This window comes from Haliotis rubra, unplaced genomic scaffold (assembly GCF_003918875.1).
Source record: "Haliotis rubra isolate DU_JTF1 unplaced genomic scaffold, ASM391887v1 Scf61, whole genome shotgun sequence".
Lineage (NCBI taxonomy): Eukaryota > Metazoa > Mollusca > Gastropoda > Lepetellida > Haliotidae > Haliotis > Haliotis rubra.
This window is the reverse complement of record NW_025767313.1, coordinates 2593623-2612017: the sequence shown is the minus strand read 5'-3', so window position 1 is coordinate 2612017 and position 18395 is coordinate 2593623. Positions and strand designations below refer to the sequence as shown.

General features: G+C 41.3%; 1 protein-coding gene across 1 annotated transcript in view; it reads right to left on the bottom strand.

Moving 5' to 3' along the window:
- Window positions 1–18144, bottom strand: part of LOC124255862 (advillin-like) — a 32799-nt gene extending 14655 nt beyond the window's left edge. The window contains 15 exon segments of the mRNA XM_046689806.1: window positions 1618–1764; window positions 2422–2525; window positions 5851–5998; window positions 6512–6613; window positions 6975–7053; window positions 7294–7426; window positions 7995–8061; window positions 8159–8269; window positions 8500–8599; window positions 8941–8993; window positions 9149–9226; window positions 9912–9968; window positions 14685–14758; window positions 17502–17642; window positions 18087–18144. Of these exon segments, the coding sequence (XP_046545762.1) occupies window positions 1618–1764; window positions 2422–2525; window positions 5851–5998; window positions 6512–6613; window positions 6975–7053; window positions 7294–7426; window positions 7995–8061; window positions 8159–8269; window positions 8500–8599; window positions 8941–8993; window positions 9149–9226; window positions 9912–9968; window positions 14685–14758; window positions 17502–17642; window positions 18087–18144 (1452 nt within the window).
- Between the last annotated feature and the right edge of the window lie 251 nt (window positions 18145–18395).

The window sequence follows — 18395 nt, the reverse complement described above, 5'->3', positions numbered from 1 at the left end:
AACATCTGTGACAAGAAGACTTGACTAGATTCACCAGGGTTAATTATGGGTAACTTGCATCCTTGTTACATCAATGGATGAAGAAACACAACAGTATTTCTAAAACACACAACTATGAGACGTTAACTTTACTTGACAAGATTGCCATTGTATCTTTTTCTATTCAGGAAAGGAAAATTAACATGTACAAATACGTACATCAAACACTAATATTGTATCAAACTAGTATCTATATCAACACTCTCCGTAAAACATGTTCCAATATTTACATAATCAATAACTGTATCGTGACTGCATAACTGTATAATTGTGTTAATTAAAATCCTTCGTAATCATAACTGACCCAGTGAATACAACTAATCGACTTTAACGAGACCACTGGTAAGTTCCTAACCAGAATACCACACTCCAGGCGTGAAACAGGTATGGGCAACTTAGAGCAACCGAAGTATGACGTACACCAAGGTTAACTGGGTTCACACCCGTTCAAATGGGTTTTCTGGGGTTTGAAATCAAACTCAAACACCGTGACATCAAACACCATCCAAACATCTCTACAAAGACCATTCTGTTCATGATGGCAAGTATATGCGTTAATATCAAGCTTGTAGATCTAATTTCGTGGACGTAGGCTTTGATTTGATTACAAGCGACAACGTTTATAACCCTTAAGTATTATATTGCTTGATAGTGGTATATGATTTAATGAATATTCATTTTGTTTGGATAAACAAGGATTACATCTTTCTGTGACGGTGTTAATAACGACGGCTCCTGTTTTCGGCAACGACGACACGAAAGACGAACGCAATTGTCGTACATCAAAAGACGGCTTTTGTCTTTAGGCCTTCCTAATGTCATCATTCGCTCATAGGAACGAGCGTTTTAACTCACTGAATAATGCAGTTTGGTCTGATATACTAGGATAAATGTACAGACATGCACAGCGTAATGCGTTGTTAGCTGCTAACATCATTAATAATTTCTAGAATGAGTTAGTACTTCAAAGAGTGCCACCTCTATTGCCTACTTGTTCCCCGCAGTAGCATACTGAATTTAAATATGCATCCCAACGTCATTTATCAAAATATATCTCACTGATAAGGTCAGAAATAGTTCAATTACTCCATCCTTGTTGAGTGTATTCCCATTCTTCTATTGATGTCACTCACCCGCAGTTCCCATCCGCTATTGTCGACATTCCTTGCAAACACCTGGCTTAATTCATCTGCAGGTCCCACCCTACCATTGCTGATAGCCCTCACGAACACCTGACTTCACCCAAACCAAGCTCCCATCCTACCATTGCTGATAGCCCTCACGAACACCTGACTTCACCCAAACGAACACCATTGCTGATGACCCTCACGAACACCTTCAAAACCAAGTTCCCACCCATTGTTCACGGCCCTCACGAACACCTGACTTCACCCAAACCAAGTTCCCACCCAGAGTTGACGGCCCTCACGAACACCTGACTTCATCCAAACCAAGCTCCCATCCATTGTTGACGGCCCTCACGAACACCTGACTTCACCAAAACCAAGTTCCCATCCATAGTTGACGGCCCTCACGAACACCTGACTTCACCCGAACCAAGTTACCACCTGAACTTACCATCCAGTAGTACAGGGTCCGCTTGCAATGCCGGTCATCTAGATGTTGGTTGTTTATGATGTAGCACTGGCCGTTCGAGAAACTACCGTTATCCCATCTGTCCACAAACTCCAGGGAGTTGTCCTTCAGTACGTACACCTGCAGCTGCTGAAAATACCAGAATATGTATAAGCCTTGTTAGGGTTCTTACTGAATTACAGAAATGTCAAATAATGGGAAAACTTTTCTTCAAACATTAACAAGAGTATTCCTGTCACAACGACCTTCATCTTATCGATATCAACATGTGCAACTCTTACCAGATACCTGCACTGACTTTACGCAAACTGTGAATCAGATGAAAGCATACATCTGAAAATTGGATTCGATTAATACAGTAAAACGTTATCAAAACTCTACTAGGATGAGACAGTTGCCGAAACACTGCCAACTTGAAGCTCCATGGCGCCACAGGGGCTGTATTGCTGAAAATAATACGTCCTAGGTCCAACATTCGTTCACTGATAGCCATCTACATATAGATAAATACTACTTATACTTATTTATATGTAGATGGCTATCAGTGAACGAGCGTTGGACGTTCAAGCTCCTGTGCATAGCACAACATTAACAGCTTCCCGCAAGTTCAATGTTTAGCCACCTTCAGAGGGTGCTCAGCCACACGTATGTACTGTGTCACTGATGTATTCTTGAACCCCTCGTCTTAAGATGTATTTTTCTTGTGGTCATTTAAAGTGAACCAAACGGTGGTCAAGCATCTGAATCCTAGCACAACAAACATAACGACAGCAGTTATGAACCAACCTCGTCCGTGTTGATGATGTCGCTTTCCTCCACTGTATCTTCTGATAACGTGTCCCCCACTTTAGCTACGGTTCGCTTGCTCGATCGAGAGAATAACACCCTACCTGTGGTGAACAGGAAGCAGTCACAAACACATCTTCCCTTGTACATTAATCTACGGTTCGAAAGAACTCAAACGGACCACTAATTGTCTTTCGTTATAACCATAGTTCGTTACATGCATCTCAACTAAAATATACAGCAACAGGTAAGGAAAAACCGGTTCGTTATAAGAGTGTTCGTGATAAAAGTTGTTTACTGTATATCGAACAGTCACAGAACATTAGACAAGGCGGTGATTAAGGTGTATGTGGATATTTTGTAAATAAACCGTTTTCTATAAAAGTGATTTTTATTATGGTGGCTCTATGGTTGCTTTGAGTATCGAGGTACGACGAGGGTCACTTTTCTAAGTATCTCTGAACACTCCTTAGAAAGAACATACTAGGGCTGGGACGGGTCCAAATTTCCTACCCGGGTACCCGAACCCCTATTACCCGACCCGACCCGGGTACCCGTTATAGGTTGATTGGTTTTATAGTTTAAGGGCGACGTGGGCCAATAAGAGGCGTATTTGCGCCCAACACATTGACTTGATTTAATAAAACATCATAGTTATTTCATCGCCAAAAGGAATCGTTTAGTTAACGTAAAAGAACCGACAACATTATTAATATTCATTTGGATAGACGTATACATATATCGAATAACCTCTGCTTCGTGTTACGGAATTATAACTTTAAGTAATCACTTCCATTTCTGAAACATGAAATACTTATTCATTAAAAAAGCAGTAGGTTAAGATGACAGAGCGTTAAAATGATTTAAAACCACAGAACTAAATACATTCTAATGTATGTGTAAGCCACTTGAGAGCCTGTCTAGATTACATGATATTTTCCAGATGACGAGACAAAATCTAAAACTGCCCGATGCACGGACCCGTACATGATATTGGGGCCCAAAACTGTTTCTAAAGAAAATATTTCATCAACCTCAAGTACAGCACTTCTGAGATTGTGTTTTATGTTGGGTACCCGTTATATCACTTATTGCGAGTTATTCCCCTTCAATAAAATCAGTTACGGCCGAAATTAAGAGTGGCGTCTGGAAATATTTTAAATACTCGCATCAGGCACAAAGACAAAATGCACTTTGTGCACAGTGCAGCTAAGTCCGAAAGGAGGGAGTACGTAATCGATGTGGAAACATCTGAAGAACAAACATCCCTCCGTAACAAACCAGGAGCTACAAACAAATGCCGTTCCAATCTACAGGCAAAATACAATTGAAGGTAAAAATACAAAGTGTATACCATTAAACTAACAAGTAAACAATGTAATGTAAACATAAAGTTTTCAAGGTAAATACCTCTCTCCTCACCCGTGGACTCATAATCCAATCACAATAGTCAGACAGACAGACAGATTGCTTATTTACGTCTCACCATATGTACATTAAAATAAATAATGATGCATATAAAAATATACAGTAAATATTATAAATGGAGTTTTGAGAGACGGTTGATAATTAAATATCCCAGAGCAAATATTAGAAGCATATGAGTACATGAAATGACAATTGAACTTAAAAACATATATGCAAAAATGTTAACATTAAATGTTAAACTTATTTATATAAAATTTGGCGGCGTCTTAAAAGGGTTTTAAAGCAGTTTTTAGCACGTACATTTATAATATATTTACGGTGTCTTCTCATGAAGTCACCAGTAGGGGGAACACTATTTGCACTAAGTCACTGGCGATTTTGCTTTGAAGTTTCTAATCCAATCAGGATTAACGGATTAGGGATTAACGGATTAGTCAGTTGGTCAGTCGAGCGAGAGACGCTAATGAGCTTAACGGTTAACTGTAAATTACATGACATTTATTAGTGAATTCTGTTCAACAATTTTATGACAAATATAAATAGATGGTACGGACCACTTTCGTCACTAAGTCCTACCATGGCAAAAGTTCATCCCAACTTCGAGAGATATCTTTATTCGGCTGGTTTCATGTACAGAGTCGACAAAAGGAAACGTGATGAAACCTTAGTATGGAAGTGTACGACCAAGGATTGCCATATGACCATGACCACCATCAGTGATATCCTCACCAGACCCTCTCAGAACCACAACCACCCACCAGTGGAAACCGACATCAAGGTGAGAGAGACCATGGAGACACTAAAAGAAAAGTCAATGCCACTGTCAGACCTCTGCCGCAGCTGTTCCAGGAAGAAGTAGAGAGTATGCGGGGTGATGACAGGACACCGGAACACGCCACCCTTGTTGGCAACTTACCTACGTTTCATATGAAGAAGGACACCCTGTATAGAGCAAGGAAGAAGTCATTTCCTCCTCTACCATCCCATCGCCGTGACCTAATAATCCCTGAGCAGTACCAAACAACAGAAGGCGGGAAACAGTTCCTGGCATTTGAAGATGGGGACGAGGCCAAGATCCTGGGATTTGCCACCACATCCAACTTGGAGAAGTTGTGTCGAGCCGACACCTTCTTTGCAGATGGTACGTTTATGTGACGCCTCACATATTTTACCAGCTGTACACCATCCATGCTGTTACAGACGTCGGTCAGATGTTACCCTTGGTCTACCTGCTGCTACCAGACAAGAGTTCCAATTATCTGTTGCCCCCCATTCACCTTCGGTCCTAATCCGGATTAGTAAATTTAATCTGACTATAATGTCCCGTAATTGCAATAATTGACTATTTAGCGAAATTCGCACGAAGTCACCCAGTAGGGATTAGCGTTTTACCAAGTTGGTGACTTTATGAGAATAAACCGCTGTCGTACACTTAGTTGCAGGGTTCCATCCCATGTCACCAATAACTTCTTCATTAGCCTCGACTTCAATAGCCTAGACCTAGGTAAAATCTCATGGCACGGTTTTGCATTGCGTTGATTGATGAATAGTCCTGTGTTCCATAAATTGAAATGCCTTAAGTTACAACTGGCCAAAGTAATGCATCGTACAGTTTGGTAAATGTTTTGAAACCGAGTTACCTAATCGGTAACAATAGGTCTATCTTCGCGGTTTGTTCAGACTCTATTTGAGGCGACTTCTGCGTTCTTGAGTCTTTTACATGTAAACAATTAACTACTTGCCGTACTTGCAACCTATGTTACACGTGACATGCTTAGTTGTCGACAGTTGATACCTTGTGCTAGTTTAGTCCACAATCTCAAACATAAGACAACAATCTCGTTGTAAATATATATAATAATTATAAACATATTCAATTAAGTCTTCATTTATTAGTCACGTGATCAAAGCGGGTCCGGGTAACGTGACGGGTACCCGGGTCCAGCTCATTACCCACCCGTCCCGGGTAACCGGGTTACCCGTCCCGGCCCTAGAACATACCCATATTTCCAGCACTGTACTTCCTTGTCTGGCTTTGTGGCCGATCCCTCCAGTCATTGAAGGCCTGACGGAACACTAGCGGCTCGTGCCCCTCCAAAACACGGAACACATTCACGTTGTTGGGGTATTCCTTGTGTTCTGCGAATGTCTACGCGGTTAAAACAACACACAGTGAAATATTGGAAAACTTGAAAATGAGAAATATACCGGGTCCTGGATATAAATATATACTATATCTTGTATTTGCTCAGTAGACAACGCTTCATGAAGTAAGATAAAAAAACAGCTTCGCGACAAATGGAAAACTTTCTTTGCTCCAGGAAGGGTCGCGGCAGATGCTGTCTTAAAGTTATACGTCGAGACCTTTTGTTCCACCTTAAAACATATGATCGATTTGTTTCCCTCTTTTTTGAAGCAACTAGCTTGCAAATTGTCCATTTTACAAAGGTCACAGGGGCGGTAGGGTAGCCTAATGGATAAAGCGTCCGCTCGTCACGCTAAAGACCCAGGTTCGATTCTCCACATGGGTACGATGAGTGAAACATATTTCTGGTGTCCCCCGCAGTGGATATTCCTGGAATATTGCTAAAAGCGGCGTAAAACCATACTCACTCACTCATAACATAAGGCGAGTTTGAGTGAATAACCCTGAAAAACATACCTTTCCCCTTGATATAGCATTGCTGACCTCGGAGACCGGAGCGTGAGATCCCACCCACAGAAATAGCGGGTTGTCAGGTCCGGTGTCCAACAGGTAGCACGACTACAGCAAATAGGATTTATACTCATTTCTGAACACGTGTTCTTTGTTCACAGTGGGTATATTATATAAACATCCTATATAAGCCAGTAATGTACATTTACTTATACAAGAAAGATACTAATAGTTACATTTACATAAATGCATTCCTTAGTCCCGCCAGGATCTGATGCTGGTCATGATCTATGGCTTGTCACCACCATAATCGTGTTAATGGTTTCTCAAAACCGGTAATTATCCTCTTCGCCATTAATTATGTTCTCATATGAATCTATGAGACCGTCATAAAATTGAAATATTCCCCAGATGGCGTTCAACGAATAAACCCACTCAGAATGAGAGAAAGAGACGTGTATATACCTACCGAGGACACAAGGTATTTGTACTGGAGAGGTTTCCGTGCAGCGTAGGGCATGTCATACAGCACCCGATCTCCGCTCACCCTGGGGAATAAGGACCCGGATATAACCATTCATACAATACTGGCTTTGAAGGGGGGAACGGTTTATCACTGCTTTCACTAGATATTACAATACTTCTCTTTGTGGCACCAACTAAATATTTACTGAAAAGGAACACTTTTTATGGATAGACGACTTTATCGCAATAGATGCATACCTTCTATCCATAAAAATTGTTCCTCTTCATCATACCAGCTTCTAATATTTACTCTATTTCCTTACCGATGGAGCGTGATAGTTTCCTCCGTGCGGTCAGTGTCCGAGTGCCCATTCATCTGATGGTGGACTGGCGACTCCTCTCGCTCGTCGTCCAACTTCTTCATAAAGGACTTGTTCAGTTCTTCGTCTTTCTCGTCTACAGAATAACATGGTTACTTCCAGTATTATTCCCCGATTGAGTTTCTAGGTGTGTCAGCACGATACCCGAGCACGTGGGTTTCACTAGAGTGGTAAACATCTAACACCTGCATAACTTCGGGATTTCCTCCCACATCAAGCAGACACGCCGTGATACACCTGGAATACTGTTTACAGCGGCTGTACACTCAACACTCAGCGAGAACTTCAATAGATCTACCACATAGTTTAAATAGTAGATTTACGATATAGTAGACTTGTGACATAATGATCTGCACTGATGGGGACTTTACCGAATGTCAAAGAAGACTATAACCAGGATTGCCTTGTAACCAAGTACATTTGAGAATCCTGTGATAAAACTATATATATTTTATGCGGGGAACAAAAGAAAACAAGGTTATCCTGATGTCTTGTTTGGCATATTTGTTACTTTCCAGTGTATTTTATAGATGAAAGAAATAAACCTTCTTGGTCATATAGTTCTAGTGATAGTAGAAACTCCTCTGAACGTGTTGTAAGATGTTTTCGTGTCGTATTCATGATGACTGCGTGGTGTCACATACCAATAACGACAACATGCGCTTTCCCTTTCCTCTGCCAATTCCGTATTCGTCGAGCCACCTGAATAGCCTGAAATCAGAGTATCACATGGCATTATAACTTTACAATTACGCTGCAGGAACATATACAAGGAATTGCTATGAGCAGACTGTGATTGTTCCTCTACCTTCACACGTGCGACGTAGCCGCACTTGCTGCCGATCCAGACGTAGACGCGAGGGTAGCCGTCCAGTATGACGGCCACGGAGGGTTCAAGTGCTGATACCGTCGGCCTCTCCTGGAACACACCGACAGTATATGAATGGTAATGCAGGTGTATGGACATTGTGTATTTTTTACACAAATTATTGACTTTTAGAAATCAATATATTTGCATTCTGTAGAATCGTCATTGTTACGTTGCAATATTCCAGCAGAAGAGTCAGGCATGTGCTTCACACATTGCCCCCAACTCATTGAATGTCGATTAAAAGATTCAACCACGAGACGACCGATGCAGGTACATACGCAGGCAGCCCTGACGTGTTTCCTCCCCGTCACGACGTACAGCCGCTTGACGTATCGGGCAGTTCTGGAGAGGCTGGTGTGGGGTCCTCCCTCCAGATATCTGGAACACAAGACCACGTCCAGAGGAGCTTAATGGGCGTAGTAAAGGACCTTTAAACAACATTTGCAAATAAACTATGCATATAGATACGACACATATTCATCATAGTTTGTAATCCTATGTGTCACGTATACCCCCATGAATTCATGTATATTCTGTTCTCTGGAAGGCAGTTTTATACCAGGCAGTTATACGCACTCATACATTATGTATTTTGCATCTGATCGGCATACAATATGAAACGAATAGTTTTACCAACTAACGTGTCCTAGGACGTTATATCACTGATCACAGACGCACCCACAATGTGGTCTGGATACCTGAAGCTCGTCAATACTTACACAAGTCCCTCTGGGAACAGGCGCAGGAAGCATAACGATTCGTGTCCTTGTACCTACCCAAAGAAAAAGACAACGATGACACACGTAGTTAAATGCGAAATACCAGGTAGGTAAGTTTATAAAATCATTTAAAGAAATCAGTGAAGTACTATATTGTCCGATATACTATACGTATGTATCCACATGTATATATACATATACGTCTTACCTCCCTTGAGAATATACTGGCCCGACAGATTGTAGCGTCCAACTCGTGCGCAAGGTCATGGATGTTGGTCACATCATTCTGAAACACAGTGATGACAGTAGACGGTAGGGTGGACATTCTGAAATACAGAGATGACAGTAGATGGAAGGGTGGATATTCTGAAACACAAAGATGACAGTAGACGGAAGGGTGCACATTCTGAAACACAGAGGTGTCAGTAGACGGAAGTCTGGACATTCTGAAACACAGAGGTGACAGTAGACGGAAGTCTGGACATTCTGAAACACAGAGATGACAGTAGGAAGTGTGGACATTCTGACACAGAGGTGTCTGAAGACAAGTCTGGAAACACAGTGGACAGTAGACGGCAGGGTGGACATTCTGAAACACAGCGTTTCAGTAGACGGAAGTTTGGACATTCTGCGACACAGATGTGTCAGTAGACGGAAGTCTGGACATTCTGAAACACAGAGATGACAGTAGACGGAAGGGTGGACATTCTGAAACACAGACGTTTCAGTAGACGGAAGTGTGGACATTCTGCGACACAGATGTGTTTCTAGACGGAAGTCTGGACATTATGAAACACAGAGATGACAGTAGACGGAAGGATGGACATTCTGAAACACAGAGGTTTCAGTAGACGGCAGGATGGACATTCTGCGACCCAGATGTGTTTCTAGACGGAAGAGTGGAGGATCACAGTGGACACACCCAATAATGTACTCACAAATCGAATAATGAAAAATGTCGTGGAACGTACCTCTGTCGCATTCTTTCCGGTCCAGAAATGTAAGGAGGATGTCTTGTCCTGCGAGATCTGTAACCAATGTCATAGTGAGCACACACACAATATCAGACATATAAGCCGCATTCAGTACACATACCGTTTCCGACCAACATGTTTCAATCAACGCGGTATATCAGACGTACCGGGCATATTCGACATACACATCATATTGGACCTACCGGACATAGTCAATAAATATACCGCGCACCTGGCATTAACCAGTTGACAGCTATTACAGGGTTAACCTATAGCATAAGCTATTACACATAATTATATAAAAGCGACAAAATAATGTTTGACATCAATAAGACATTTCGTGGTGCAATTCCGACTATATGATGAGCACGAGTCTGTATGTTTAACGCCACACACATTATTACGGCTATATGACGGCGGTCTGTAGTGATCAAAATCATGAGATACGAGGACAGAGCATATATTTATGAATCACTAACAAATAGTGATGATACTTGGTGTTCGCAAAAAGGTGGGCGTATCCTGCCCCACCGGTCTCATTTGTCATAAACATATGGAAAGGCTTGTCAACTGTTACAAGTCAAAATAGGGAATTGCATCGGACATCACTTTGGTCATTGATGCATCATGTTTTAAAATGTCCTCCACATATCTACCATGAAACGTTCACTCAACCACTGACTATATCAGAAACATTACGTGCATTGTCGCTAAATGTTACAAAAGACGCAACGGTGTTCACCAAACACACCACAATATAAGCATGGGTGGTGTAGCTTGTTAATTCGGAAAGGAAACTTTCTCCATCCCCTTTGTTAAACACGACTGAAACACGTTATGATAAAAATATATACCAACGGTAAATTTTCCCATAAACAAGTTGATTACTTTAAAAAATAAACTTTGTCCTCATGTTTCATAGACTAAGAGTTATTTGGAAAGTCCTATTATAGACTTGTCACGAACCGATTGATTAGCGGGGGCTAGAGTTGTCACATGACACATCATGGTTGACAAATGGCAAGGTCAGTCCGTGTTTGAGCATACTGATGCACTAGATGATTCATTACAAAGCTGTCATTACAAACTGTTCCCGGGTGACAAAACAGCCACTTCTTCAGACGTGGAAACGAACTTGTCTATACGTTTAGAACGATCCTCAAACTGATCTTCAGACTGAGACATAGATTGGGAATTGATTTGTCAAATACGGATGTATGTGTGTACATATCCCGCTCTGTACAGGCCGCGTCTGAGACCAACAATTCCATGGAGCGGACATAATATAGCGATTCTTCGCTTGACATTCAGTATTTGTCCGGATCAAAAGTCTCCCTAATCCATGAGGTAATGCGGCCCGGCTCCTTAGCTTCTGTCAAGGAACTCCATCTAATACCCCCTCGTCACAGGAACCGCCACAGTGTTACACAGCGAATCGACGTGTGTAAATAGTTCGATTTGTGGTAGTTGGAGACTGAATGCTATGTATGGGTTACAGACATGCGTGTAACTAATTGTAGGGCAGGCTACAAGATGGGACGAAATTCAATACGAAATGTATTCAGTAACAGAACACCATTACTCAATGGAGATAGATCCACAGCAGTCTCAGCACAAGTTTGGAACACGTGAACACGTCCTGCTATACATGTACATTTGCGATATTCTGAACACTTGATATTAACTCATCTTTAGTTTCTCTACTTGTTAGTCTGCTGTGATAGTCCTGGAATATTGATAAACGCGGCGTAAAACCCCAACTATATTTACGTGGCACATCATATAATTACAAAAGGCGGCCAGACTAGTCAGTACCACCCCATCTACCCAAAATACATGAATATAGGTACATAAAATGATAAATCACGCATGCTGGGTGAAGTATTTAACAATTTCTTTATGAAAATAGGACATTAGGTGTTTGAAAGCTTTTGGTAAGAGTAATATATTAGGAAGGCCAGTGAGGCCACCTATTTCCTTTAGCTGTGTGTGTGAGTGAGTTTTGTTTTACGCTGCACTCAGCAATATTCCAGCTATCTGGTGGCGGTCTGTAAATAATCGAGTCTGGACCAGACAGTCCAGTGATCAACAGCATGAGCATCGATCACGGGTCTGCATTAGCCGTGTCTTTAAGGGTCATTGTTAAGCATAATATGGGAAGACTTCCTTTCCTCTTATAGTGGCATATTTAATGTAAGTGTATACGAACAAAAGTGTATGAGCTGTTTAATCCAGAAATAAAACCATGTTTTTATATCATTATTTATTTGATTGTGGTATTTGCTGTTTTCCATGAATGTTAAGGGTACGTATTCCTTGAAAGGGAAAAAGCAATTAAGATATCTGTATTTTCATTTCTTCGCTGGAACACTATTTTCACAGATCTTTCATTGATAACTTGTTCAGATCACAAACACGACAGCTAAAATACAATTTTGAATCATTCTGAAAATGTATACTTCCTCTGCACATGCACTTGGGTCGTATGTGAATCAGCTGGTTTGATAACATTGTTAATGGCATCCTCGATAATCTCCAGGCCATACGTTACGATCACTCTCCACTATACCCTGTATAGCATACCAGGGTATACGTTACGATCACTCTCCACTATACCCTGTATAGCATACCAGGGTATACGTTACGATCACTCTCCACTATACCCTGTATAGTATACCAGGGTATACGTTACGATCACTCTCCACTATACCCTGTATAGTATACCAGGGTATACGTTACGATCACTCTCCACTACACCAGATTATCGAGGATGAAAGACTATCGGAAAGTGAAACATGGCACACGGGATATACACAGCGTCCTGTATAATGTTCAGATATCCCGATCCGTGCTAATGCATCATGATAAAGTGGGACAAACTGACTTCTTTAACCTTTGCCGGAAGCAGATGAACTATTGCAGCTTTCAAACAGAGTTATAGTTGGCGTTGGAAACAGCGTACAGTTTGTCAGCTTACACCTAGCCTGTCGGGGCTGTTGAATACAGAGGGCAACCTCTTCCATACACAGAATCATATAACATGATCGATGTTGTGTTACTACCTATCAATCCTGCCTATCAGAGCGTAACTCTACCAGATTGTCACCACCTTCAGTCCTGGAGATCGATTTCTTAATGCCAAGTACACAAATGTATTAAAGCCTTTAGAATTAATGCTTATCTCTAAATTGCTGCTTAAGGGGACCGTGTTAATGAGCTTATTTGTGAAAACTGATTTCATGCTTGAAGCCACAACGACAATACCTGATTTCCTGCCCAATAGCTCAGCATTGTGGTGGAGGTTAAGGTTGGAACAGAGAGTGATCATACAGAGTAAGCGTTAGCCTTACGCCTGGTGAATAGGAGCAAGGAGGCAATAGTTCTAGAAGGAATCCTTAACACATATATATATATATATATATATATTAGATATTGAAAGAATTTGAATGTTGTTGGATGTTTACCTTGCAAAAAAGCGTAAAAAATGGGAATGTTTTTCTGCCATAGAAAATGTCCCTCTGATGTTGTCATATATATGGTACTTTAAAGAAAGTCGTCCTAAATGCATTGACAGATAAAACTAGCAATATGATACACCTAAAGAAGGGACAAGAACTAGCCCAGAATGGTCGTGACAAACAAATATAGAAGTTGTTATCCACAACATTTGTCTCTTATGATACAATCGGGTATTCTTCAGGTCATTAATATATTATGTGAGCCTAAAAGACATGGATCCTACTATAACTGACTGGTTTGAAAATATGTTCTTATTACTTCAACATTTTGGACAGAGACAGAATTCAATTACATTTCGATGTATGAAGAAACTATTGTATCATAGCATTTTCTGATATTGCTATCTGATGAAGCATTAAAAGGCACGACGAGGACATTCCGATACAGCCTGATTGCCTCAACAGAGAAGAGGCGAATGTAATATATGAACAGGAATTTGGAACCATTTAAGCTCCCTCAGTAGTTTACGTCAATATCGGTTGGAACCATACCCTGATCGGATATTGATAGAAGCTTTGATATATCATCTGCGGTGTAGAGAAACATGAAGCGAGGTACTAAAGTGGACAATCATCGGCTTTGAGGGATCTCTCAGGATTTGCCACGAAGCTACTCGCTCTGGAATGACTGTGAATGCTACTTTGTGCTTGGGGCAACAATAACTATAATACACCCATTGTACAAGCAATGTGTTCTCAAGAAGGGACATTATCCGTTATTATTAAAGCCTGACGTGTTGCCGTGCGTCTTAGTGCAGATTTGACAGTGAAATAGATCAACGACATATTTGAGCACATGAAAATACATTTTAAAGGTAAATGTACTTTGAAATATGCTTATAACAGATATCAAGTGATACAGATCACCTCTTTATTTATAGAGCAAACTCGATCAGTGATCCTCGTCATTCAAACATCTATCATAGCTGTTTACAGTTATAGCCATTGACTAAATCAAACAGATTATGTTTCTCGTGACAGCAGGTTTCTGAATAAAGTTTCTCAAGCGAAATGTATATTTAGGGACTAGGAATAACCCGAACTACCTAAATGTAGAACAATGTACGGAGGACTAGCTCGTGGTAGTATATTGTAAGGAGCACTCGTTTACCCATCAAGATCTGTAGTACATTGTAAGAAGGACTCGTTCTCCTCATCTGTAGTAGAACGGATCTACCCATCCGGTGTACAGTGTTGGGAAGAATCGGTCACATCACCTGTTGTACAATGAAGAGAAAGAAAAGCTGCCCACCTGTAGTACAATATAGGCCGTCCCTCCAGTAGAAATCCGTGGTCGTTGCCTTCCACCAGATGTAACCGCCGACCCTTAAACAGAGAAAACGTGCAGGTTACAATCAGGAATAGGTACCCACCCTGTATTGAATTTATGTAAATATGTTTTGTATCTCTCTCTCTAATGTGTCAGTAGCTCTGCTGATGTAACACAAATTCCTGAAAAGGCGTTAAAGTATTATTCTATTCTATTCTTTAGTGTACTTCCGATACGACCGCTTGATTAGTACAAACAACGAAACGGCAATGCAGGCTCCCGTCAACTGTCCTGTGAATGAATACGTTAATTTGTTGCTGGCTTAACGCCGCAATCAGCAATTTTCCAGCTGTATGAAGGTGGTTTGTGAGCCCAAACCAGATAATCCAGTGATTGACATCATGAGCTTCGATCAACGCAATATTGGGATACGATGGCAAGCATCTACCAAGTCAGTGAGCCTGACAACTCGAAGCGGCTGAAGACCAGCACTAACCCGGACCTTCACGTTCGTAGTTCAGCGATATGGTGACGTGGTATCAGCTGCAAGGATAAGCTGGAACAGTGTTCTGAACAGTTAATTTCTAGTTTCTCTAAGCCTTAGACACACTTATCAATATCATCAAGAGTTCTAAACATATTTCTTCATTAAGCAATGTGCAAACCGACATGAAACAAACTGGAAGGTAATGATCAACACACATTTACTAACACATGATCAATGAGTCTCAATCGACAGGTTTTTATTTAATTCTGTTCGCCATAATTTCCAGGTTTAACACCTTGAGAAAAGTCTGAAGATAAATATGTTAAATCTATGCACCTGTCGGAAGGCATTATCGGGTGAGAATTACCTTACATCCCTCCACCACGTTCCCTACACCTAACACCTGAGTGGCAGACTGCTGAGGTCTGCGGAAACAAATCTGATTATCTGTCGGGTAATCGATGTCTGGAATGCAGACAGTCTCAATTCCGCCATCACAAGAGATACAACCAGAAAGCGAAATTGGTATAACTTCTTCATTTATATAAGATATAAAGCACCTGCAAGTTAATGAGTACACAAACTCTCAACAACAAGATCCATGTGATTCTGGAACGAAACAGTTCCCCATTGCCCAATATCTCATCTTGGGCACTCACGGCCCACAGCATCCTAAGCTTATCACTTCGTTGCCTAACACCAGCATCGGTGTGTGTGGCGCAGGTTATATTGTATACAGACCGTTATATAACATACCCGGAATATTACTGACTGTGGCGTAAAACATGGGCTCGCCTTTTCCATCACTCTCAGCCACAATACCAGGCTGAGACGCTGATATCGCCCTGAGCGAAACAATCCAATTCCAATTCCCTTTACGATAGAAAAAAGAAAGAGCCGGAATCTAATCTTACGACATCGGTAATGCTTACCACACTTGAATTTTATCTGAAACCTAATCTATCAAGAAAACACTACTGCCAGCAACACGCTCCATCTTTCGTTGCCGTCACTAGACGTATGAGGCCTGATAAAAAATGCAGGCTGGTCACAAGAGACCGATGCAGGAAAGAGTTGATCACCTAGCCTTGATCCACCATACACATGTTTAATACATTGAGAGATGGAAGCGTGTACTGTCCAGATAAGGAGACCTGTTCTTGCTGTTAAAGTATTCAGTGCATGGTAAGAAGGCCTGCAAGAACCCATCGTGTAGTAAAGCCGTCCGTGTATAGAAATTATGCACGGTCCTCATAAAAAGGACGGTGAATACGGCAGCAAATCTATCAGCAAATCGTATGCAAGTGCGTAAGAAAGTGGTCCCCTCTATACATTCGTCTTCTCGTCTCATGTGCGGACTCGAGAGTCTAAAAAGCAACATGAAACCTTTGTCTGAACTACAGAACGATGTTGTCTCCGCCTAGTGGATGAGTGCCCAACTCATGAATGTGCCGTTGTGGTGGGATTTACGGCTGTGAAGTCATCAAGTGTAGATCAGAGTCCTGACGCCATCGAATGAAGATGTTATCGTCAAAATTGGATCGGATAAAGGCATAGTTTTCTTCAATTAGGAAGAGTGTAGGCTAGGTGCTAATAGATCAGAAAACACTACACATACTGCTTCATTTATTGAAGCGAACATAAATTAGCATGTCCTTAGTTGGTAAGGAGAAATGAATGTTTAATCAGTCCTTCATCACACAGAGGTATTGAAATGACGTGTACTTGTAAATTCATTTATCCTTATCGTTTTCCAGAGGACACAAAAGCCCATCAAATCAACTTTGGCTCACAACAATACTCTTCCCTAGAACAGAACGAATACTTATTTAAATTTAAAAATATCTATTGAATCCTACGAATCAGAAGATATTAAGATTGATAGATCAATTTGTGGCTTTGATGTATCAACGACAGCAATTAGATCGGAGTGCACCGCCTGGTACATTGAATGACATCTTGACAAGGTCCCATTGACCGAGTTTGAATATGACTGAGGAACATCAGTGCACTAACTACGGGCCTGATTACCTTTATTGAATTCTCGAACATATTAATCATCTAATAATTACGGGGGAGTACCTAATCACTTCACTGAAATTAAGCGCTGACATGGAATCGTACCATGATTATACAGACATGGCGTCTTTATGTTTTAATAAAGTTCAGTGAAAGTGTGGACCTTTTCGAAAAGAGATGATTCCGTGACGAAGTTTAGTGAATGTGGGAACCTTCTAGAAACGTGATGAAACACTACTGGAGTCCAATGAATGTGAGACCCCTCAAGAAAAGTAATTATGTAATGGAGGTACCTCGAGTTTCCAGATAAAGAGTCCGGGTCTGTCCAGGGACACCTCGCTGAAGGCGTCTATGGCTGCCCCAAGTCCAGATCCGCTCATTGCAGAGCCCACACGTCTCGAGGAGAGACGTGACCGACAGGAGGCGCGAGTAGTCTGATTACGGGGATAATCTGGGGAAACAAACGACATCAGAAATACATACAAGTGATCACAAGAAGATCATAAGTTGAACCTGTCACACGACCTCCAGCTCTGACTCTCACTGTACACTAATGGTAGTGTTCCCCAACATGTAGATAACTTTACACTCAACGAAGACTACGTGTATTATACTGTAGCATGTAGTTGGCTTTACCCTCACCGTAGACTATGAGTAGACCACGAGCTCTGACTCTCACTGTACACTGATGGTGGCGGTTTTCCCCAACATGCAGATAGCTTTACCCTCACCGTGACTAGGTTTTTGTCTATTAATGGTGTACTCAAATTTTCTATGATATCTTTGTCTCCATTTGTCGATTGGTTGTGTATCCTAAGATTCCAGATAGTTTGTGTTTATATGTGTCTGTTGGTGGCGTATCCTAACTGTTTGGATACCTTTGCCCCCACCGTAGACGATGTTGTACCTTGGTGTTGTTGGCACAATACAGGTCATCGTCATACAGATAACTACTACGTGGAAAACATCTACTTACTGACTCCCAAAATGACCTCGCGTTACGCAGCTGAATGCATATGGTAATGGAATACACGGTGATTTACTGTCACTGTCAGATATATGAATCGGGGTTGATAGGCGCTGAATGGTGCATTATTGAATCATGTTAATAGTCTATACATAGAAACCAGTTGCAAACTAAATCACGTCACCCGCCAACCTCATTATCGGCTAATGGCAAGACCCCA